At 39.9% G+C, this 25,211-nt stretch overlaps 2 protein-coding genes across 2 annotated transcripts in view; one reads left to right on the top strand and one right to left on the bottom strand.

The window, feature by feature from the left end:
* aggf1 (angiogenic factor with G patch and FHA domains 1) overlaps positions 1–12,432 on the top strand; it is a 14,001-nt gene extending 1,569 nt beyond the window's left edge. The window contains exons 4-15 of the mRNA XM_058416406.1: positions 1,172–1,329; positions 2,278–2,415; positions 4,701–4,913; positions 5,793–6,429; positions 6,918–7,020; positions 7,100–7,151; positions 7,761–7,862; positions 10,157–10,322; positions 10,447–10,526; positions 10,644–10,768; positions 11,384–11,483; positions 11,760–12,432. Coding sequence (XP_058272389.1) covers positions 1,172–1,329; positions 2,278–2,415; positions 4,701–4,913; positions 5,793–6,429; positions 6,918–7,020; positions 7,100–7,151; positions 7,761–7,862; positions 10,157–10,322; positions 10,447–10,526; positions 10,644–10,768; positions 11,384–11,483; positions 11,760–11,945 — 2,060 coding nt within the window. The 3' untranslated portion in view covers positions 11,946–12,432. The remainder of the gene's footprint in view (positions 1–1,171; positions 1,330–2,277; positions 2,416–4,700; positions 4,914–5,792; positions 6,430–6,917; positions 7,021–7,099; positions 7,152–7,760; positions 7,863–10,156; positions 10,323–10,446; positions 10,527–10,643; positions 10,769–11,383; positions 11,484–11,759) is intronic.
* A 1,308-nt stretch (positions 12,433–13,740) lies between these two features.
* On the bottom strand, positions 13,741–24,349 carry wdr41 (WD repeat domain 41). The gene is made up of 14 exons (XM_058416494.1): positions 24,154–24,349; positions 22,613–22,692; positions 21,027–21,145; positions 20,366–20,414; positions 19,479–19,607; positions 19,325–19,387; positions 19,043–19,154; positions 18,895–18,957; positions 18,331–18,432; positions 17,233–17,417; positions 16,999–17,120; positions 16,522–16,607; positions 16,104–16,240; positions 13,741–15,007 (listed from the first exon to the last, which is right to left on the bottom strand). Exons 2-14 carry the CDS (start codon positions 22,658–22,660, stop codon positions 14,867–14,869), a joined length of 1,356 nt encoding a protein of 451 aa, XP_058272477.1. The 5' UTR covers positions 22,661–22,692; positions 24,154–24,349; the 3' UTR covers positions 13,741–14,866.
* Between the last annotated feature and the right edge of the window lie 862 nt (positions 24,350–25,211).

Genomic DNA, 25,211 nt, shown 5'->3' with positions numbered 1-25,211 from the left:
GTTGTAGAGGACATGGCTGTTCAAGGTGATCATTAGTTTGTCACATGATCATAGTGTGTGTCTAGGTCACAAAAGCAGTGCTTTTCTAACATATTCTTTTAATAATCTATATTCTATGTTTCATTTGTCAGTGCTTGGCTGTGTTGATTTGAGCAGGAGAGGGAAGCAAGAGGAGCTAATGAAATCTTTAACCAAAATATTAGATTGAATAGGTGCTATGTTACTAGGGATTATTTTTCTAATCATTTAAAGGAGGTAAAATATGACAGTCTTTTCAGACTGAACAGGAAGTGTCAAAAAAATTCCCTCTGTAAAATACTAACATGATTGATTTGGATGATACTAAAATCCCAGAAATACTCCAGTAGTAATTACATTCCCTCGCTGCCTCCTGTAAAACTAATCCAATCCGAATAAGGTTTCATGTTACCAGTGTTCTTAACCATGTTAAATTCTTATAATGACTAAATGAGCAATGTGAGAGCTCAACAAACTAATTCAAATTCCATCTACAGTAATCCCCCTCTTTAAACACACACAGAAAACATTTGCAAGCATATAGCGAGATGAATTTGGGGTAAATTCGTAGTAATATCACATTTATAGTGAGTACTGTATGTATGTTCCTTGCCAGGAGCCTTAGAAGGTGCAGAGCGTTTGGGCGACATAATAGGGCTTGCAGAAAAAACGTAAAAATACAGCGTACACAGAACAAAAGCAAACACTCGGGACAGTGACGCGCGAAAAACTGGGATCCTGGAAAATTCTGCTTCCCTTTCCCCAACTGCACGCATAGCCAGCAGCCAATCACAACTGTGATTAAATGAATGTGGCATTCCGATTGGCCAGACTCGTTCCTCCAGCCGCACTGTATTTTGATTTATCATCAAAATACATCAACATTTTACTTTATTTTAATTCATGTTTATATTTTGTAATTAATAATTATATTTTTATTAATAAATTACTTTATTTCAACATAAAAACAATTGACTATAAGGTTTGCGGATACCGCGATTTACCAGGAAAATCCGCAAAAAATTTATTTATGTTCCAAATAAAAATCCACAATATACCGGGACCGCGATAAATGAACCGCAATATAGTGGGGGATTACTGTATTCACAAGTATCTGGTCAATAAAATGACTGTTATTCTGTCCTTACTTTAGATTACAGCTATTACTACAGTGGATACTATCAGGCTGCTGCAGAACCTGGGTACAACACTGCTGCTGAAAGTCAGGAGAACTATGAAATGTATCCCGTTACAACAGAGACAGAAGCTTTACAGCAGTCAGATGAAGTGACCAACATGGCTGACACAGAGGTAACAGGAGCATATGTTCTGTACTGTTACTGAATTTGTTCAGAAATACAGTATGTGTACAAACAGAAGCATATCAGTGATTACGATTATTTTGAGTTAAAGATGCTTTATAATACATTTCAAGTTGAATAGAGCTCAGAATCATTAGCAAATTGATCCAGTTTTCTAAAATATTAAAAATATTATAATAGTACACAATACGCAAGAATCACTGCTGGGCTTTCAGACATGATGTTTCACTGAGATTTGTAGTTTAGGGGTGAGCTCAGACACAGTGAAATGCTCCAGCATGGGGGGATCTGTAATAAGTAAGGCGTACAAAAAGTTATGAATAGCCATTTGTCATATTAATAATGAATAAATGTTCACAAAGGATATTCTTATATTTACTGGGCTTTTATCCCGCCCACACTTCCCAGTACTTCTCTTTATTCATTTTCAAATTTAACAGTTCTGTATAAGAATCTGTTCTAAAGGCAGATGGAAGCAGGTGACCTTTTCCTCCACATTCAGTGCAGTTCAGCCCTGGAATTTGTGTTTTGGGAAGTGAGCTACATGTTGCATATTAATGTCGTGGTTTAGCTAGAACAGATTACTAACCTAGTGAAAGGTAAGCTTTCTATAAGATTAGATATGTTGTATAACAACTTAAAATAATCCCCTTGTTAGCCAGTTCCCATTTTTATCGAATTAATTGGTTGGACATCAAATAAACTGTAAATATATTCATTTGTTTCACTCTAAGAGCAATTAATACCATCTCCCTTAACATGGCATCATCACGTGACTGGTGAGCTGGAGATTTTGTGGTCTGAAAATCTGTTACATATATTAACTGTAAATCAAAACAAGGCAGTAGTTTCCAACACACAATATTAATAAAAGACATTATCAGTATAGTAATGCTGTGTGTGTGTGTGTGTGTGTGTGTGTGTGTGTGTGTGTGAGGTGGTCGACAGCAGCAGCTCATCCATAGCGGCGATGTTGAGAGCCACAGCAGAAGAGGCGGTCTCTCAGACAGGCTTTGTTTTTGACGAGAGCTCAGGAATGTACTATGACCATTCCACCGGCTTCTATTACGACTCGGTATGCTGCTCTCCTTCAATCCTGACAAACTATTTCTATTTATCTGGATCTGCTCTTGTGAAATACACTTCACTGTATTTATTGCAGTTCTTTGCCGGTAGTTTGGGAAAATAAGCAAAAGGTTGTAAGCAGGTGCTACTTTGCACTGTTTACAGCTAATATGTACCATTTTCTCAACTACAGTTGAGGTTAAAAGTTTATATACAACTAGGTTCAGAGTGATTCAAACTCAATTTTTACAACTCCATGCACTATAAATAGAATGGATTACATCAATCAGAGTATCTATTTTTATAAGCAGTCATTTTAAAATAATTAAGATTTATTTACGTTTTTATTTACTTTGAGATTTTCAGTGGCTAGAAGGTTTACATACACTTTCTTACTATTTCGTGTCATTTCCTTTTATTTGATTGAATTTAAATCAAATGCTTAGGGCAGCCTTCAGCTAGTATTTCACAATACGTCCTTTGGTGTAACTGAAGTTCCCATTGTCCATGCTAATGGCCCAGGCTTTTCTGAAGTGTTCAGATTTTGTGTGCCAACTTAGTGGGGTATTCAGGGCCCCAACGCTCCCCTAAAGGATTATTTGGGAAGGGTCAACATGAGAGGCGAACAAGATCACCTGTTCATGAGCTACTATGAGACTGATAATGTGGCCTCCAACATAGAACTCTCTCCTGAGGCCAACGGGGTGGCCTCCAACACTCAGGAGTGTCCTCCTGAGGCCTACAGGTTGGCTTCCAACAATCCTCCTGAGGCCCCATTACACAAAGAGGCAAATGAGGCAGCTCCAAGCCTTGTTCCATGAAGAAGGAATGCTGAGGTCCAAGCCCTGTTTCATGAAAAGGCCAATAAGGCTGCCTCTAGTGCAGAGCTCCAAGCCCTGCTCCATGGACAGGCCGGCAATACAAGCTTCAGCACTAAGCTCTCTCTCCAGACGCAGCCTCTCAAGCCTGGTTCAAAGCCCTGTTCCAGGCCCTGTATCAAGCCCTGTTTCAACCTGATCCCAAATTGGTAGCTTCCTAAGACAGGTTCTAAGCCCTGTTCAAAGCCCTGTTCCATGCCAAGGCCAATGTAGTGGCCTTCTGTACCCAGTCACAAGTAATGCTTCCCACAGAGGCCCTCGTGGTGGCCTCCCACTTCCTGTTCTGAGCCACAGGCTCCCTGCCAAGGCCAATGTGGCGGCCTTTTAAACCCTGTCCCAAGCAAGGCTGCATTCAGAGGCCAATGTCGTGGCTTCCCAGACCTTAGCTTTTATACCTGAAAAGGCAGTTCCTCCTGAGGCCGATGTCCAACCCTGACAAAAGCCACCCCCAAGTTTCTGAGAAGTGGTATGAGAGACTAAAACTTTTAGCGGAACTTTTTACCTGGAGATGACCCAATTTTTAGCATCCAATTTTGCCCACAGAAATAGGACCCCAGAGGGAGACCCAGAGAGGTAATGCTGCCAGAGTGAGCCCTTTGGTGGGGCTCTCACAGTTTTCCACCTCACTTCCACTTCCCTGTTCTGTTTATTTCATTTGCCACTTGTGTTTGTTTTTTTATGCCTTGTCTCCTGATTGTATTCTCACATATTTTGTTGTCCCCTTTCAATTTGTCCATATGTTTAAATCCTCATATGTCACTCCTTTGCCGCAAAATATCACTGTTGTATCCTAAGATCACACCCAGGCCTTCTTTTAAGCTTTGTGTTTCTTGTTAAGCCACACCCATAGCTTTGTTTCATGACAAGCTCTTGTGGTTTTAGACCTCAGTTTCTGTTCTCTGTTTTCTATGTTCTCGCCCTAGCCTATGATAGTTGGTCAATCAGAAACAGCAATTTCTGGTATTTTGTAGACTGTTTAAAAAGTCAATGTGATGTTAACATGTGTCCCACTGGAATTCTGATGTAGCACAATTAATCTGAAATAAATCTGTCTCAAGTTGAAAATTATTGCTGATTTGAGCAAAGCAGAGGCTCTTAATGACTTGGAAAAGAAATAAATAGTAACATGAAATATGTGAAGATATATCTGTAATTGAATACCTTTGGCTTAGGTGTATGTAAACATTTGGGCTCTACTGTATGTACCTGGAAACAAATAATATGCATTTTTATTTTATTTAAATTAATGTGTAAGTTTCATCATAGCACTGTTTTTGCTCTATATATTACTTGCAGTAACAGTTACTAGAGGCTTATTGATGCTTGAATTAATGGTAATTAGTATTTTTTATACCATAATAGTAGGTAATATGTGGATTTGTCTATTGAACCTAATTGGTGAATTTTCTGTTTTCAGAGCAGTCAGCTGTATTATGATGCCAACACAGGCATCTACTACTGCTATGACCACACCAGTGGAAAGTACCAATTTCACTCTCGAATTGAGCTGTCCACAGTTCAACAAGGCCAAACTGCAAATGACCAGGAGAATGGAAACAAATGGAAGAGCAAAAGAAGCACAGAGAAACAAGACGCCCAGGCTAAATGCTTAAACCTGATTAAATCCCAGGTAAATTTGGCTTAAGTTGAAGTAAGAACATTTTGCAGCATTTGGCCCCTTGCATCAAGGGGTTCAAAACCTACAGTCTTGGGGATGCTCTGCCCCGCACAGTAGTTTTCCAACATGCAACACATCTGACCCAGATCATTAAGGACATAACATTGGTTATGTCAGCAGCAGGGAAAACTTTAAGCTGTGCAGAGCAGGGCTGACATGTAGACGCCCTGTATTATAGTGTTTAAACAGATCTCCTTATGTGTGCAGCAGAGCAGACCCACACAATCATAGTATTTTATATGAAACAATGAACAGAAAAAATGCTTCTTGCAAAGCAAAGCACTTTAATATAATAAATTAAGAATGACTTTTATAATTAATTATTCATGGCATCATTAAATCAAATTTCAGTAAAAGGACGTGGAAAAAATGCAACCTTTTATATTTGAATGATTGATTAATATCTAATGAGGAAACATATTTGTTGAATTATCCTATATTTATATTGCCAAAAGTTTTGGAACACCCCTCCAAATCATTGAATTCAGGGGTTGGACTTGGCCCCTTAGTTCCAGTGAAGGGAACTCTTAATGCTTCAGCATACCAAAACATTTTGGACAATTTCATGCAGCTGTGCATTAACAGATTGTGTATTCATTTGTAACTATAAGCTTTGGTTAACTCTTAACTCTGATTAACCTGACTGAGGCAGCTAAGAAACTGAAAGAATCTCTGAAAATCATGCTCCTACTTAGCATACAGAACTTTTGAACTTATATGTCTTTTTGAGCTTGAATCTCCTGAAACCCACCCACCCCATTCTGCTGACCTCTCCAATCAGAAATATCCCAGTTCTCTGTCCTAATTGGTTGAATTTCTCCCACCTAACAGAACCACAGTGGGGTGAAAGAGAAGCCCAAAGCTGTAAAAGATCAGGAGGAGCACTGCACAGGAAAGAAGGGTGAGACAGTCACACGGAGAAAAGGACAACGCTCTCAAAGCAGGACACGGCTATCTCGTTCACGGAGCAGGACTCGTCTGTCTCGATCCCGGAGCAGGACGCGTCTATCTCGTTCGAGGAGCAGGACACGCCTGTCTCGTTCGAGGAGCAGAACACGCCTATCTCGTTCACGGAGCAGATCACATTCACGGAGCAGGACACGTCTGTCTCGTTCAAGAAGCAGGACACGTCTGTCTCGTTCAAGAAGCAGGACACGTCTGTCTCGTTCACGGAGCAAGACACGCCAATCTCACTCGCGTAGCAGGTTACACAGGCACAAGAGGACACATTCTGAAGACAGGAAGAAGAAAAAGAAGAGGAAGAAGAATAAGAAGCAGTCACACACCCACAGAGATTGGGGATCACACACTGCTAATATGGATGCTGAAAGTGAGCCAGAAGAAGGAGAGATCTTACAGTCCAGGGAAAAGAAATATCCTTCACCATCATCCTCCTCAGCATCTCCGTCTCCTCCTCCAGATACCTCTCCAGTTTCATACAGCCCAGAGAGAGACATGCTGCCAGAAGGTGAAGTAGATATGTTATGTTTACGGACAGCTCATTTTTAACTCCTTATTTTAAGTGTGGAAATAAACAAGTTTGCTAGCATTGGCAGTGCAGCTGCTATTTAGTCTGTATCACTGATTGCTTTTTGTTCTGACTGAATTTTTTGTGGAGAAAAAATACTTTCAGTGCTGTGATTTAGCACCCAAAGGTATTTTTATTGATACCCAAAGGTATTTTTTTTTATTTATTAAGTCTTCTTTCATTTCTTTCTACAAGGAAATGTAAGACTTTGTAGTTTTTCATGTTCTTCTCTCTAGTAAATACATTCCTCTGTGTATAATCAGCAATAATAATAATCATGGAAATAATCAGATGTATAAAACAACATATTACAGTTGTTCTGCCTTTTCACCTACAGTATGAACCTTATTACTTAGTTTCTTAGTTTCCTAGATGCTTAAACACTCTGTGTGTGTGTGTGTGTGTGTGTGTGTGTGTGTGTGTTACAGAAGGATGGCCTCCATGTGTAAGAGTGATTGTGGTTCGCTCTCCTGTCCTGCAGCCCGGCACTCTGTTTATCCTTACAGCTGACAGCATTAACACTATTGGCCGGTCAGTAAGGCGCCAACATGTGTTTCAGCCGTTCGTGATATCATCATATTGTACAAATGTCTTATGTTTGCATTTGCAGGGAGAAGGATATGGACCATGCTATCAGGATTCCAGAGATAGGAGTCAGTAAGGTATGAACTGTCAGGATTACGAGGCTTAAACATGCAGTTAAACCCTCAACTCTCAAACGAAGCAGTCTAGTTTATTCTTATTTGCTTTTAGATAGCTGTAGAAAAGGATGAACGGAATCAACATGTCTGATACCGATATATTAAAAATATAACCATGGTTTTAATGATTTGTCTATATTATTTAGTGTCTATGGGAGACAGAAAGAAAGTTGTTTGGTCTGAATAAATGGTATGAGGGTGGAAAAGTCATGGTGTAGCAATCAGTAGGCTACTGTTAATTTAAACATGCTAAATTGTGGTCAACAAAATGCTGAATATGTTATTAAAATATACCAGTGATCATCAGGGTCCATGTAACCCACTGCAAGAAACTGATGCTTTGTCCACTGATGCTTTGACCTCCTAATTATATTCTTAACCAGTTGTCTCTACTGTCTCCTCTATATCGTGTATATCTAAATGTAGCATGTGAGTTTTGAATATTTATGAAATATGTAACACGAATTTTTAATGCAGTTTCGCTCTGACTCATGCTTACTTATTCTTGTATCTGTGTGTGTGCAGATGCATGCAGAGGTTTTAATGTGGTGTTTGTATTTCTGTGTACAGTGCCATGCAGAGGTGTATTTTGATCAGGATCAGCAGTGTTACATGTTGGTAGACCGCGGCAGTCAGAATGGCACAGTGCTCAATGGCAACAGAATTTTACAGGTATCTCCACCTCATATATCATGTGCTGTTTTTTTTTTTGCTTTTCTGTTTATATGCTATGTATAAGTTGTATAATGTTTTCCAAAAAAAAGAAAGAAATTAGCTTGGTTTTGTGGCAGGCTGTTGCATTGTATTCTGTCTTTTGAAGAAAAATCATTTGACATTCACTGATGAAGCAACATTTTCAGTTTGCAGTGTTTAGCCCTGTAGTAAACAATTTTAGCTGTGATTCACAATTCCCTCTTGCATAAATAAGGCTAGATAATATATGTTGTTTTCTTAACATAATATAGTGTATAAACTATATTACCTAAAGTATGTGGACATCATACTTATACGTGTGCCTTCCACACATTGTTACCTGAAAGGTGAAGGTACACAATTGTTTAGAATGTCTCTATATGTTATAGCTTTAATATTGATTTGTCTTCACTGGAACTAAAGGGGTCCAGCTCAAACCTGTTCCAGCATGACAATGTCCATGTGCACAAAGCAAACTCCATGAAGAAATGGTTTGTTTAGGACGGAGTGAAGGACTCGAGTGGCCTGCACAGAGCCCTGACCTCAACCCCATTGAACACCTTTGGGATGAATGGGAACACTGACATTGCCTGTGATCCTCTCTGTTGAACTCGCTGCAGCAGCAGGCAGAACACAGACTTGGATATGAATGGGGTTGGTGTTTAGGGAGACTTTTATTTTCGTAATTAGGAAAGAAAAGGGAAGATGGGGTGCAGAAGGGTATGGGTTGCCGTTTACAGGTCCAGAGAGCAGTGAAGAATGTGGCTGGGTGATGTAGTGCAGGCCGGTAGCAAGGTGTGGCAGTGGGAGGACCGGGACACTTCCTTGAGTAGCGGGGGTGAAGGATCTCTGTCATGGCAGCAGCAGAGAGAGCGGGTGTGGTTTGAGGTCTTGTGGCACCAAATGTGTCAGCCCTGTTTCAGTTCAAAATACATGCACCAACTCCCTTAGTTCTTGCTGCTATGAGGGGGCGAAGTCTTCTGCTTTGAATATACACTACCAGTCAAAAGTTTGGACACACCTTTTAATTCAGTGTTTTTTGTTTAGGGATTTATTTTCCACATTCTAGAACAATACTGGAGATTTCAAAACTATGAAATAACACACATGGACTTAAGTAATCCATATGTAATGACAACAAAAAACAGTCAGTTGTTATTTTAAGACACGAAGGTCAGGTGTTCTGGAATAGTTCTTGCAAGAACAGTATTGTCAAGTGCATTTGCAAAACCCATCAAGCACCATGATGAAACTGGCTCACATGAAGACCATCCCAGTAAAGCAAGACCAAAACTTACCTCTGCTGCAGAGGAGAAGTTCATTTAGAGTTACCAGCCTCAGAAATCACCAATTAACAGCACCTCAGATTAGAGCCGTTATGAAGGCTTTACAGAGCATCAGTAGCAGACATATCTCAATATCAACTGATCAAACGAGATTATTGTGTATTTCAGCCGCCTTCAGCATTGTTTTACAATGTAGAAAGAAATAAACATCAGGAAGGACCATGGAATTAGAAGATGTGTCCAAACTTTTGACTGGTAGTGTATTTGTAGATTGAATGGCATTGTTATTGGTGGTGGCCTTGCAGAGTGGCCTCAGAGTACCAGGTACAGTAGTCCACAATCACTAGTATGGCAGATTTTGGGAGCAGCCCTTCGAAGGGCATGCTTTTGAAAGGACACAGAATGAGCAGGGCAAGTGTGGGCTTCTTTGGGGAGGTGCACTCTGGCTCTGAGGGGGCCACTGGCAGAAAGTCTGTACTTCTGCATGCATGCCAGGCCAGTGGAAGCAATCCCTTAGTTTTTTGGAAAGTGTTGTGAGCCACCAGGTGGCCATCTAGTGCTAGCTGAGAGTGGGCTAAGTGCATTATCAGGTTTTGGATCAGAGGACCACCAGGAAGTTGCAGCAGAAGACAGAACACACACACAGACAAAAGTGCGGCTTGGGTTTAGGGACGCTTTTATTCTGCAAGAGTTTGTCTGTGTGGTACGGAGGCCTGTGGTCACATTTGACTGTCCTGACCTCACTAATGCTCTTGTGGCAAAATGGGCTGAAATTCCCGCAATTCCAAAAATGATTAGAAAGTGTTTCTAGGAAAGTGAAAGCTGTCCATTGTTAAAAGTGCTATACAAATGAAATTGATGAAATCTAGGATGGATGTTCAACAAACACATATGGGTATAAGGGTCAGGTGTCCGTATACTTTTGGTCATATAGTGAAAAATATATGAGAATATAATGTGTCTTTATTTGTGTGTATTTGTCTGCAGCCTAAAGTGCGCTGTGACCCCTGCCCTTTAACGCACGGTGATGAGGTGAAGCTGGGCGAGACGGTTTTATCCTTTCACATTCACATGGGTTCGGATACATGCGATGCTTGTGAACCTGGACAGGTGCGAGCTCACCTAAGCTACCGCCGCCCAGAAGAAAACACTGGTATATATCCTTACGTACTATAATGAATCACATGATACTGCTAATAAGACAACTATTTAGAGCAATAATTGTACTGAATTCTGCTCTCTGAGTGTCTGATCTGTGTGTGCATGTTTTTGTTCAGCTGTTGTCCTGAGTAAGGAGGACAAAGAGCTGCAGAGACAGAGAGAGCTCAAGCAGATGAAACTTAAATATGGCCTTAAAGTAAGTCTGCCTTTTTTATCTGTATGCAAAAAATGTGCCTTGTGAACTTTTCTGCATTACAAAGGATACCTATAACTTTCCATTGTGTCTTGCAAACTCGTGTGTGTGTGTTTTCAGAACAGTGCATATGAAGGCGGTTCTGCGTTGAGCAATAAGTATAAAGACCGAGCAGAGAACCGGAGACAGACGGTGGGAAGTGAGGGAACCTTCTACAGAGACGACGCTCCTGCATCTGTGCATGTGTACGTCGCTTTCACACTCCAGACAATGGGATTCATCTCAGTCACTGCTCTGAAATAAAAAACAGATGATGGGCTAGAGAACAAAAACTCAGACTACACAGGGAAAAATATGAGCTGTAGTTTTCCTGTAAGTTATGATGGTGTTTTAACTCCATCTCCGATGCTGCACCTGATTCACAGCGGTGAGATAAAATGCCTTACTTAAACCTAATAATTTCACGGTCAAGATATTGTTTGATATCAGAGGGGTTTTTTTTAGCCTTTTGTCAGCGCTCCAGGCAGTGGTAGCTCAAGTGGTTAAGGCTCTGGGTCATTGACCAGAAGATCCAGGGTTCAAGTCCCAACACCGCCAAGCTGCCACTGTTAAGCCCTTGAGCAAAGCCCTTAACCCACCCTGCTCCAGGGGTGCTGCATCATGGCTGACACTGCGCTCTGACCACAACCCCCAAGCATGGGATATGCGAAGAAAGAATTTCACTGTGCAGTAATGTCTGATAAAATAGTGGCTGGATGTAGAATGTAGTCCTTACAGTATGTTGGTCGTGTAGGACTTTCAGAAATTCTTTCTGTTATGATCACTGAAATCTGTGTGTGTGTGTGTGTGTGTGTGTGCAGGGAAATCAGTGACAAGAACAAGGGTCGCCAGATGTTGGAGCGAATGGGATGGAAGAGTGGAGAAGGACTAGGCAAAGATGGAGGAGGCATTACAGAGCCTGTAAATCAACACACACACTCACACAGTCAATATAATGATGGCCATGTCTGAATGTGTAATTTCTGAATATAACGGTTTTATTTCAGTAACGTTTTATAGACAACAAAACACCAAATTAACAAGCCAGCTAATCCTTAATGGCTAGGATTATAAACAAAAAAAACAAATGTACATGGACTCAGATGCCTTCTCTGGTAAAGAGATCCTGTTGAAATATTTACACACAGACTCATCCTCACCCATTGATCACTTGATCCTCTCTCATCGTCTGTGTAGGTGGACGTGCAGGTCCGAGTCCCTCAGTCTGGTCTGGGCTGTGGAGCGATTTTCACAGTGGACGAGGTTCCAGCTGGACGGAGTAGAAGGCAGCAGAACTGGGATCATGCGAGGGAGCGCTTCCAACATGCGGATCTTAGTCAAGACAAGACTGACTCTAGAGACATCCTACTGAGTGACCCTTGAGCCTGGATTTAAAGTCAGTCTGAGGTTACAGTATAATGATTACTCCTTTTGAGGAGAGCACTCCAGAAGTAACACTGACTCAAGGAACTGAGTAAATAAGTGTTTACACATTTTACTGTGAATGTGGAATATATAAATACACAATAAATTGTACATTAAAAGAATTCTATATTGTTTGTATCCAGTGCTTTGTATAGTTTTGTTAATAAATGTTGCTCTGTTCTTCAAAGCAGTAGAATGTGGGCCAATGTGAAATAATCAAATAAAAATAAATCCGAACATCGGAATAGACCTGAATTATATATGAAATGGTTATGTGAAAGAACAGTGACTATTCGTATCAGGATTGAACATCATCTGATGTGCAGAAAGCATCCAAGATCTAGAAAGTTACATATTTTTTCCCCCAATGTCTGATGTACAGATACAGTTTGTATTTGTATTTTTTTTCCTGACCCATAAATAAATCACGTATCAAAACAAGTGAGTTGAAACTCCACTGTGATGCAAGTTTTGTATTTTTTTTTTTGTGAGAGGTACTAGGGAGAAGAGCTCATGTTTTGACTGTAAGGATTTGGAACAAGCTGGACATCAAGCTGAATTCTAACATTAATGTTTATCTTTAATGGCTGGACCTTGGGCACAACTTCTTAAAGCTGTGAATAATAGTATGGTGCATTTTTTTAATGGTTTGTTTTTACATTCACATGATTAATAATGGGATGTGGTTCCTTAGTGGTTAAGGTGTTGCACTATTGATTGGAAGGTTGGGAGTTCAAATCCCAGGTCCACCAAAAGCTGCCCTTGAGCAAGGCCCTTAACCCTCAGTTGTATAAAATGAGATAAATTATAAGTTGCTCTGGATAAGAGTGTCTTCCGAATGGCAGAAATGATCATTTTAACAACGTGATCTGTATTCACAGCTTCATATAACCATTTCAGTCACACTTGCATCACTGTGTACATGGTTGCCATGTTATATACAGTATATAAAGACAGGCAGAAATGCCAGCATTGTCAGTAGGTCTATAAAGGTGTGGCTGGTGTTATGTTAGGACCTGCTTACAAAATTTTCAAAAATATATATATATAGATTTTATTTCCCTAGATATGAACAAACTATGAGCCCAATTTAAACCAAAACGACCCTGAAAAAGAATGATCAAGAACCTTTCTATTAATAAACATGGTATTTTTGTGTCCTGCTGTATCCCAGTTAATCTCAGGGAAGAGTAAATGCTCATGGGTGACTGAACTTGCACACGGATTGACATTATGCCTAGGAGTCATTAATTGGTTCATTCTTGGTTACTGTTGTGGAAAGGACATTAGTTACATTTACATTATTTACTGTCCAGTGTCACCCAAATGAGGATGAGGTTCCCTTCTAAGCCTGGTTCCTCTCAAGGTTTCTTCCTCATATCACAGGGAGTTTTTCCTCGCCACCGTCGCCTCAGACTTGCTCATTAGGGATACGATAGGGATTATAGTAGCTTAACTTTATAATTTTTTCCCCTTCTCTGTTTCTATACTTCTGTATAGACAATATCCATTGTTAAAACTGCTATACACATAAATTGAATTGAACAGAATTGATAGTAAACCTAATCTACTTCTTGTCTGTTTATATGGAATATTTAGAAACACGACACAGACAGCACATACTGTATATCTGCATAAATGTACCCAAGATATTGTCATAATCATAATTAAAGTCAGCCTTGATAATAATGGAGGCAGGAACGGTGCCATTTTATCCGATCAGTTACACAACACACAAATACTTAAAACACTGTTAAGAATAATGGATGCTTTATTTCACTTCATTTTTTCTCTATAGCATTTTACAAGAAGTATAACCATCACCATAACACTTCTTTTTTTGAGACAGTTCAAGGATGCAACATTTAAAAAGGAAAAATGAAAATAAAAATCTTCAACATAGAGTTCGTTGTGAAAAACATGGCATTTCTTGCTGTGAATCACGTCAGCAATCGTGTAATCGTAAACTGCAGTGAAAGATTTTCAGATAGCTACCAGCCTTCAGACTTGCGCTACAGGCAGAGATAACACTCAAACCTTGCTCTAAATAAAGCAGCACACTGAGCGATCAGGGATTAAGTCATTACACTTCATAAAGTGCTTGTGTTTTAGGCAGCTAGTTAAGGTCAACTGGCTAAAATCACGAGTAAACTCACCCTAGGGTCCAGCCCTTTTCCCTCTAGTCGGAACGTTTGTTCTAGGTTGCTTGCTCTGAAGGTTCTGTGCTCATATGGCTGAATTTGTGATCGGACAAGCTCTAGTTGAAGGCGAGGGGTTGATCTCTTTCTCCTAATATTAAAAAAAAAAACACCTGATGTGATCTATCTTTGCCATCAATCATAATACTAAGGAGATTATGAAGATTATTCTGGTCAGAGTTATAGTGGATCCAGAGCCTATTCCCCCGAAAAATAGGCTTTCTTTAATAGGTGTTAATATTGTTGATTAATAAAACTTTAAATCATATTTCGTGCAAGTCTTCACTTACAACTCATAAATCGAATAAAAATCCACACAACATGATTCGTCAAAAATGCTTATGAATGATCGACAGCAGTTTAAAAGTGAATCTGTCACTTTGGATTAAAATCGAAGCATGCTCAGTAACAGTAACTTACTTTTTGTTCAATCACAGGTGTCGTCATGTAAAAGGCAAGAAATAAAAAGGCAACAATAACAACACCTATTAAACAGTAGAGGCATTCACAGATGCAACGACTGGAGAGCTGAGCTCTCTTAAGCACTCGTGCTTATTAAAAACAAAAGTAGTAGTATTTTATCTGTTTCACTAAAAATCTCCAGTGTTCTTCACAGGCTGCATTTTGGAAAACCTGGCATCCCGTTCCTCACCTTGTCAGGTAAGGTGAGAGTGAGAAGTTTCAGAGACAGCCTTTCTCCTCCATCTTCAGGAACAGAGCGAGGCTGCGCAGATGTGACTCTCTTTCTCCATCTTTCCACACAATGAGCAGATGATCAGCTGAGCAAGTGACCACTCCCCTTTTGGCAAAACTCAGAAACATCTGGAATATAGAAATGAGGTAGCCATTTCAAGCAGAGTAACTATAACATATAAAATCCTTACTCTTGCACATTGGCTAGTTAAAACATGTTCTTTCAAGTGGTATGATTCTTGTGGTAGACTGTTAACTGTAACACGAGTAACAGATATGAAAATATATTTATATTTAGGAGATATAGTGAGTGAGATTTGCTCCAAAGCACAAAATTTGCTTTTTTAAAAATAATATTTAGTAGGTCATAAAATATGCAGTCAATGTACACTATGTTGCCAAAAGTTTTGGGACACCCCTTTAAATCATTGAATTCAGGGGTTGGGCTCGGCCCCTTAGTTCCAGTGAAAGGAACTCTTAATGCTTCAGCATACCAAGACATTTAGGACAATTTCATGCTCCCAACTTTGTGGGAACAGTTTGGGGATGACCCCTTCCTGTTCCAACATGACTGTGTACAAAGCAAGGTCCATAAAGACATGGATGAGTGAGTTTGGTGTGGAGGAACTTGACTGGCCTGCACAGTCAAGTTCTGAGTCCTGACCTCAACCTGATTAGAGCGGAGACTGTGAGCCAGATCTTCTCGTCCAACATCAGTGCCTGACCTCACAAATGCGCTTCTAGAAACATAAACAGACGTCCCAGTTTTGGCCTGGCTCACAGTCTCCGCTCTAATTCATCCCAAAGGTGTTCTATCAGGTTGAGGTCAGGACTGGTGTGAAGTTCCTCCACACCAAACTCACTCATCCATGTCTTTATGGACCTTGCTTTGTGCACTGGTGTGCGGTCATGTTGGAACAGGAAGGGATCATCCCCAAACTGTTCCCACAAAGTTGGGAGCATGAAATTGTCCAAAATGTCCCAAGCTGTTTGACCATGTTAACTAAAGCACAGAGAAATAAATCTAAAAACCAAAAGACACCATTGGATCTTGGGTGATTAAGACATGCCTAACACAACCATGTTTTACAGAGAAACACAAACACCTCCTATTAGACGGTCAACAATTTTCATGCATTTCTGTCTTGTGTAAGTATAAAATGAGACCAAACCCAGACAGAGTTCATTGCTCATCAAGTTTGTTAATGTAATGTGTATAGAATACCTGCACAGCTCCAGAGTGACCAATCAGATCACCAACCAACTCTAACGAGCACAGACCAGAAACTTCCAGAAGCTTCTTAGATGGCACACTGCCCTGTTTACTGGATCTTCCAATGGTGCTAAACAAGCCAAAAAAGCCTGAGAGAGAGATGTCATATGTCATAATTCCCCTTCAGTTAGTTCTGATATAATGTTCAGTGTGAAACAAATCTTCACATGCACTACACAGTACAGAAACTGAATAAACATGAATAAAATATTATTATTATAAAATATTATGTACATGATGTGTACGTTTTGATCTATTCAAAGTTTTATGCGTATTCCCCTGTGCATCCTTATCCTAGATGCCTCTTTCATGTACTGCTCTGTGATATAAAGACACTGAGTTTTGATAAGTCAGTGTGTGTCCTACTCACCTGAGGAAGCAGGCTCTGCTGGTAGGGGAAGCTCCTGTAACTCCCAGATCCTGACACTGCCATCTTCAGAACAAGACATCACCTGTCTTAAAGAGAACACATAAAAACACGTTATGGTCAGTATCTATCAAAAGTGGTCCATGGAAGGAACAGTGGTGAACCGGCGACAGGGTCATGGGCGGCCATGGCTCATTGATGCACGTGGGGAGTGAAGGCTGACCCGTGTGATCCGAACCAACAGGCGAGCTACTGTTGCTCAAATTGCTGACGAAGTTAATGCTGGTTCTGATAGAAAGGTGTCAGAATACACAGTGCCTGATGGGTCAGCAAAAGGGGGACCAACACAAGATTAGGTAGGTGGTCATAATGTTATGCCTGGTGGGTGTATATAGTAGAATATGTCAAAATTCCATCAAGTGAAGTGTTTTCTCCATTTACTGAATTTTGAAAATAAAACACACAAATAGAAATGTGTACCCATTGTGTAGCAGCTTGGTGAATAGAACATCAGAGTCGTGCGCAAACTTCCTATACGCCACCACTGTCTTCATCCTTGTGTTATACACAAACAGACCACTGCCCACTGCTGCAACTACTCGCTGGGAGACAGACAGAGAGAGAGAGAGAGAGAGAGAGAGAGAGAGAGAGATGCTGAGCAAAGTTTTAATAAATCCAAGATATAATCCAGTCACCACAGGAAAGCAGCCCCACCTCTCCATCTGAGTGCAGGTGCTGAATGGACGCTTCGCTCTGTTTCTGCAGCCCCATTTTGATTTCTGATTGACTCTCTCGATCCGGTTCCTCCCATAAAATACGCTCGTAAGCCTGGATAGTCCAGTCAAGGGTATCCCAGAGGATGACTTCTCCGATGTGAGAGCCACTAGCAAACAGATCATCTACCAAACGAGTAGAAGAACTCAATCAGTTACGGCAAAAAAAAACAAGGGCTTTAACAACATAAGCAGTTTTAAGTGATTTCAGTTTTAGTGTGCTTGTTTTTATCAATAAAATAAAAGATATACGCTAAATTGAGATCATACATTTGAATCGTTTTCAAAACACACCTTTTTATTTCAAACTATGTTACACCATCATGAGAGGAGATTTGTGTGTTATGGCTTGTAATTGTACAGTAAAGTATTAACACGCCTAGATATAATCCTACTCTTATTATGCTGGTGTCTCAAAGGAGATTGTAAGATTCATGGGACAAAGTTCTAAACTGAAATAATGATCCTTATTATTACTGTAAATAATATAATGCAATATATTCTAATATACTGTAATAGGAAAGAGTGTGTGCCCATAAAGAATAAACCACTACCGCGAAGTTGGAAACACACAACTGTTTAGAATATCTTTTCATGCAACAGCATTAAGATTTCCCAAACGTGCTCCTGCATGGTCCTGTGCACAAATAAGGACCATGAAGAAATGGTGGAATGGCTAGCTCAGTGGTTAACGTGTTGGACTACTGATCTGAGTTCATATCCCAGGACCAAAGAGCTACCACCACTGCGGCTATGTGCACAGAAAAGTATGCGCAAGTTGTATTTACAGCAAATAATGTGTAAGAGAAATTTTATTAGATATTTGTGCAATGTGTGTGTGTTATGTGTGTATTATGAACAAAAACGGTAACAGAGATAATATACAGTGTACAGTATACCCCAATTCCAAACACAACAAAACAAAACCAAACAAATAAAAAAAGTTGGGTTGTATGTTATCACTTTGTGAATGCTTTAAGTATTTATCCACATGTGGTGTATGTGGGTGTGTGTGTAGGTTGTATGTTTGTAGGCTCACCGTTGACTCTGATAAGCATCCGGATCGTGTCCTGGTGATCGGTCAGATGACGAACGGCCAAGATCGACGTTTCGGCTTCAGACAGATTCAGCTTAAAGATTACTGAAACAATTGTAAAGATCATCCTTTTCAGTTTATCAACTGACATCATTATCATTTTTACATGTCAAGTGGCCCAGGTCTTAGCAGAAAGGATAAATAATATGAAATAATAAATAAATACATTTTAAATAATAATAGAAAAACATAAGTACTATTAGTAATGTGGATGTAAATCCGCATAAATAACATTGTCATAAATAGTTTACTTAAGAATTCAGAATTTGGACTTAAATTATGGATTATAGATGTTAAAAATGCCGCATTATGGCAAATAATTATTGGGACCAGTTCTAAGTCAGATTTCGAGTGCAGCACCACTTTAAAAATGGGCATCATTGCAGGATAAAGCTGTTAAACTTTACACATTGCTCCGTGTAGAAATTAAGGACCAAGAAATATTTACATTTTTATGTACCAGATTTTTTTAAAAATTGTAAAATCATATATTTCACTGATGCTCACCAATCTCTTTGTCTATGGCAGCAGCAACACAGCATTTGGGCAAATCCACCAATGCAGTGATGCCTTTAGAAAGAAATAAACAGACCATCAGGAACAGGCACTGTATTTTCTACAGTAAAATTAGACAACTGTGTGTGTGTGTGTGTACCTGAGTCTCTGTAATGGTTCGTCTTACACTGTAGCTGAAATTCTTTATTCCATACACAAAGCTCATTCCCTCCAGAGAGAAACACATCTAGATGATCCAACACCAGCACACTCTGCAGCAAAGAGAACACACACACACACACACAATTTCCATTTACTTCTGTATTTCTACAGTTGAATCAGACTACACCTCTCCCTTCACCTAATCATCACCATCACCATTAACTGATTAAACATTTTTAAAAGAAAGTATATTAGGTCCTGTATAGAGTAAACAGTTTACCTTAACAGAAGACGGTAGACTGGACACGGTGCGTAGTCGGTGTCCTGTATCTACATCCCACAGCTACATCAGTGTTAAGGAGAGCACACTACACACCAATGTATGACCATACAGAGAAAACGTGTGCATGTATATACAATGTATATAAGGATACACACATCATGCGGTCTGATGAAGCCGTTATGAGGGCTGTGAGGGTTTTTTCTGCTCTGGTGCATGTGTACACCGTCAGAGCCGTGATCTGTTGAGTATGAGCTCGTAATTCTAGCAGCCGCTCTCCAGTCTGTTTACAGAATAGACAAATCAGTTCCCTAATATAGTCTGCATGTTGTGATGTACTGTATATACACCCATCAGGCATAACATTATGAGCAGTGAGAGGTGAAGTGAATGACACTGATGATCTCCTCATCATGGCACCTGTTAGTGGGTGGGATATATTAGGCAGCAAGTGAACATTTTGTCCTCAAAGTTGATGTGTTAGAAGCAGGAAAAATGGGCAAGCGTAAGGATTTGAGCGAGTTACACAAGGGTCAAATTGTGATGGCTAGATGACTGGATCAGAGCATCTCCAAAACTGCAGCTCTTGTGGGGTGTTCCCAGTCTGCAGTGGTCAGTATCTATCAAAAGTGGTCCAAGGAAGGAACAGTGGTGAACTGGTGATGGGGTCATGGGCGGCTAAGGCTCAGTGATGCACGTGGGGCGCGAAGGCTGGCCCGTGTGATCCGATCCAAAAGACGAGCTACTGTTGTTCAAATGAAGAAGTTAATGCTGGTTCTTAGAAAGGTGTCAGAATACACAGTGCATGACGGGTCAGAGCTGTTTTTGGCAGCAAAAGAGGGACCAACACAATATTAGGCAGGTGGACGTAATGTTATGCCTGGTCAATGCAAAGTATTTGTAAATAATCTATTTGCTTTCTTTCCTCCTGATGTATATTTTTTATTATATAGAGGGTGGCCTTACTGGGTTAAAGATAACAGGAAGGATACAGTAACTCAAATAATCACTCATTACATCTGAAAAGCAAAAGTGTCCCACCTCAACATTCCATACAAGCACCATCCCATCATCACCCGCTGACGCAAATCTGAAATGAAAATAAAGCAAAGGCCTGTTTTTAAAACTATCATGTAAGCGCAAGCACACACACACAAATTTCTTAGGATTAAGCTCTCGTCAGACTGTGTACATTTTCTCTCAGATATGATATGCACTATGTGGCCAAAAGGATGTGGACACCTGACATCAGATAAAAAGGCCTGGGGTGAGGTCAGCAATCCAATTCATCCCACAGGTCTTCAGTGAGGTTGAGGTCAGGGCTCTGTGAGGGACACTGAAGATCCTCTACACTAACCTTGGGAAACCATGTTGTTATAAACCTTGCATTGTACAAAGGGACACTGTGGGGAAGGCTCATATATTGGTGTAATGGTCAGGTGTCCATAAACCTTTAGCCCTAATAGTGTAGGTCAAGCTCAGCTATCAATCTCAGGAATGGCTAATGAGAATGCAAGAGAGAGAGAGAGAGAGAGAGAGAGAGAGAGAATGATAATGTTATCATTATCAGTTATAAATTCTTTCTACTGAGATTTCTTATACAACAAGGGTGATGATTTAAACAGCACTAAATGTATACATGTATAAGTCAACAGAGCTCTAAACATGCATCACACACACACACACACAAGGGATTGCTTACCTGAAGTCATCAATCTGCACCAGAAATCTAACAATGTCAAAATGGCCTCTGAGCACCTGGAGCTCAGTGTAACAGTTTTTGGGTTGTTCCTCTCCGATGCAAAGGGCAGCATAGCGGTTCTGTATCACACACAACACAAAGAGCAAAAATCCAGCCATCACATCAGCACCTCCTCCATATAAAACTATTTACTGTTGTATGTTAGAGCACATCTTCTTCTGAACTGCACTTAAAGGGATTGAATTATGTGAGAGTTTGTGCTCTTAAGCTCCCCCAAGAGCCATAAACACTTGAATGTGGGATATAAAAATCAATGGATTCAAATAAAACTCTGGCAAACCCTGGATCTTTTCACATATTTATATAAACAGCATACTTTTAAGATCTTTCAGGTCAGTCTCGAATGCTTTTGAACAAAGGTTAAGAGAACATGTGAATGTGCCTGAGCAAGAGAAAGTGTATTACATGGTCCATGTCCAACCCTGTAGTGCATTGTCAATTTAAAGCACTGTAAATGTCCTACTTATATAGTGTATTGTGCACCATTTACATGTTTCTGTGTGTGCATGTTCTCACGTTTACCATGCATCATGAGTTATACATGGTAGACTTGAGTTACTGTAGACTTCCTGTCTGCTCAAACTGGTCTGATTTCCTCTTACCTTTTCCACTGATCAACAAGCTATTTCTGCCTGCAGAACCGTTGTTTTTTGCATCATTCTGTGTAAACTCATGCGTGGGAAAATCCCAAGAGATTTTCAGCAGCTTCTGAAACACTCAAACCACCCCGGTTGTCACCGACAACCTTGCCACAGAGGTCAGTGATACATCATACTTACAAATGTATGTTGTATGTGGAGATTAACTGTGGCTCTTGACATGTATGTGCATTATTGTATGCAAAGAGCTGCTGCATATACACCAATTAGGCATAACATTATGACCACCTGAGTAATATTGTGTTGACCCGTCATGCACTGTGTATTCTGACACCTTTCTATCAGAACCAGCATTAACTTCTTCAGCAATTTGAGCAACAGTAGCTCGTCTGTTAGATCAGATCACATGGGCCAGCCTTCGCTCCCCACGTGCATCAGTGATCCTTGGCCGCCCATGACCCTGTCACCGGTTCACCACTGTTCCTTCTTTGGACCACTTTTGATAGATACTGACCACTGCAGACCGGGAACACCCCACAAGAGCTGCAGTTTTGGAGATTTTCTGATCCAGTCTAGTCTAGCCATCACAATTTGGCCCTTGTCAAACTCAGTCAAATCCTTACGCTTGCCCATTTTTCCTGCTTCTAACACATCAACTTTGAGGACAAAATGTTCACTTGCTGCCTAATATATCCCACCCACTAACAGGTGCCATGATGAGGAGATACTCAGTCTTATTCACTTCACCTCTCACTGCTCATAATGTTATGCCTGATCGGTGTAATGGAATAGCAATAACATCTCTACTTGACTAAATGCCTTGACCCTGCTTTCTCAAACACTCTTACTTCTTAACATCATTCGAGTACACTTTCCCCACTTGGCTGAAAATATATGTTGAACAGTTGTTGAAAAATCTTTTTGTACCTCAGCTGAGCCGTGTGAGCCACGAGTGCCAAGAATCCAGCGGAGCATCACACACTGCTTTTACAGAAACAGGCCAGATTCTGAAAGTAGAGAATTATATGAATTTTTACATAAATGCATTTTAATGAAACACATAACTCTTCACACAGTCCTTCCATTCAAAAACATCCAAACCATCGCTCAGACTATAGCACTTTTTCAATAGGTGATAGGTTATAACTATTTTGTTTATATTATTTTCATTTTTTTAATTCTTTTTTAATACGTCATAGCAAACATTAAGAATAATCAAGCAAATAAATATGAGTTAATAAAATAATTAAGAAGTTAACAAAATCAAAACAACTTTGAATGACAGTTGGGACTCCTGTATCACTCTGCTATTGAGGAGCTGGAGTAAGAAGGCCCATAAGATGGGAAAAAAGCACTACATTATATGGTCAAATGTTTGTGGAACCTTGACTGTGTCGGCCATATGAGAATTGTTCAGCATTGTTACTGATTAAACATTTTTAATCACACAAAACATACTAAGAGAACAACTGTGTGCTTCCAATGTTGTGACTACAGCTTGGGGATAAAACATAAATGTGAAGGTCAAATGTACACCTAATTTTGGCTATATAGTGTATTTCTGTGTATTTCCTCATATACCAGCAATGAATGCACACTGAAATGCATAATATTTGTTAACACAAAATATATACATATATAATGTCTCTCTCTCTCATATATATATATATATATATATATATATATATATATATATATATTGATCAGGTAACAGGTGCATCATGGCACCTGTTAGTGGGTGGGATATATTAGGAAGCAAGTGAACATTTTGTCCTCAAAGTTGATGTGTTAGAAGCAGGAAAAATGGGCAAGCGTAAGGATTTGAGCGAGTTTGACGAAGGGCCAAATTGTGATGGCTAGACCACTGGATCAGAGCATCTCCAAAACTGCAGCTCTTGTGGGGGTGTTCCCGGTCTGCAGTGGTCAGTATCTATCAAAAGTGGTCCAAGGAAGGAACAGTGGTGAACCGGAGACAGGGTCATGGGCAGCCAAGGCTCACTGATACACATGTGGGGCAAAGGCAGGCCCATGTGGTCCGATCCAACACGAACTACTGTTGCTCAGATTGCTGAAGATGTTAATGCTGGTTCTGACAGAAAGGTGTCAGAATACACAGTGCATGACGGGTCAGCAAAAGGGGGGCCAACACAATATTAGGTGGTCATAATGTTATGCCTGGTCAGTGAATCTCTCTCTCTCTCTCTCTCTCTCTATATATATATATATAGAGAGAGAGAGAGATCTATATCTATCTATCTATCTATCTATCTATCTATCTATCTATCTATATATATATATATATATATATATATATATATATATATATATATATTCGTAACGTACGTTGTACGTTGGACAAATCTGATATCTTTAAACAGCAACAGTCATCAGTGTTTACAGTCGTATGAAGCCATCTTAGGGAGATCTGAAACACTGCAATCCCAACACACACACACACATAAACACACCTTTACTACGTCCGTAGACAGTCGTCCAGCGCCTATAGAACACAGAGATTACTCACTCAATTATTCATTCACATTCTACGCCACTGTCTTAAGTAAAACACAACCAAATCAACAATTACGACATAAACACTGTCGAGTCAAAAAAATTTCCTGAATTTCTTAGCAATGTGATTCTACAAATTTAGCCACATTAAAGTCCCCATGACTGTCAAAATAAAAGTCCCTCTGGCAACGTTTATGATTACGTAGGAAACTGACTCCATCACGGTGGGGCAGTGCATAGCCACTGGGTTTCCTAGCTGGGGTTTCCCATCTGAAGTAAATTGTAAAGTTTCCTGGGTTCAAAAATTATCATCAGCAACACAGACTTCACACTTATCATGGAAAATGTCATTTAATTATCAAAGTTATATAATAATGCATTATTTTCCAGATAGCAAACTGATGTTCGCTCAACACTGGCACAATAAAGTATAGGAAGAGCCAACATTGTCACCCAAAATTGACACTGGTTCAACTACTATGGCTCTAGAATACTACCTCTTGTCTTACCAACTCTATAAGCAGGTAAACCCACTGTACCCCATAGACACTGATGTGTGTGGGTGAGTTGACCGCTGCACCTCTCACATATCTGTAGTTACAGTGACAATGCTAAATACACATATATGTATCTTCTACTGAAAATGACAGTGACACATATTCTGCACTAATCTTTGACAGACAGATCAATCAAATTGAAGGATATACTTATAATACCTAAAGAAATTAGAATTTACATTTACTTATTAGGTAGATGCTTTCATACAACTGAGCTGAGTTAAAGCTTTGACAAGTCTCTAGTAATTCACAATTGGACTAGATTTAATGAATGAATTAGACTTGCCATGCAGTAGCAAAAAGGGTAGAGGTTGAATTTTAACCATATGTGTGTAAAATATGCCACAATATAAAGCAAATTCAAAACTACATCCAGCACTAAAGGCACAACAGGAGTGGTACTGCATCAAAAGTCCCAGGTTCGATCATGAATTTGAGTTACAGTCTGCGTGAACTTT

This window comes from Hemibagrus wyckioides, linkage group LG18, assembly GCF_019097595.1.
Source record: "Hemibagrus wyckioides isolate EC202008001 linkage group LG18, SWU_Hwy_1.0, whole genome shotgun sequence".
Taxonomy (NCBI): Eukaryota; Metazoa; Chordata; class Actinopteri; order Siluriformes; family Bagridae; genus Hemibagrus; species Hemibagrus wyckioides.
The sequence above is the reverse complement of the archived record's forward strand: the minus strand, read 5'-3'. Positions and strand labels throughout refer to the sequence as shown.

What these genes read in the sequence shown, in the direction of transcription:
- wdr41 (XM_058416494.1), bottom strand. Translation starts at nt 22,660, where the DNA reads ATGCTCCGCTGGATTCTTGGCACTCGTGGCTCACACGGCTCAGCTGAG. An exon ending in GTCTACCGTCTTCTGTTAAG is followed by an intron (nt 19,155 to 19,324) that starts GTAAACTGTTTA and finishes TCTTTGCTGCAG; the next exon opens with AGTGTGCTGGTGTTGGATCA. An exon ending in ACCAAGCTGCTACACAATGG is followed by an intron (nt 16,608 to 16,998) that starts GTACACATTTCT and finishes GTTCTCTTTAAG; the next exon opens with ACAGGTGATGTCTTGTTCTG.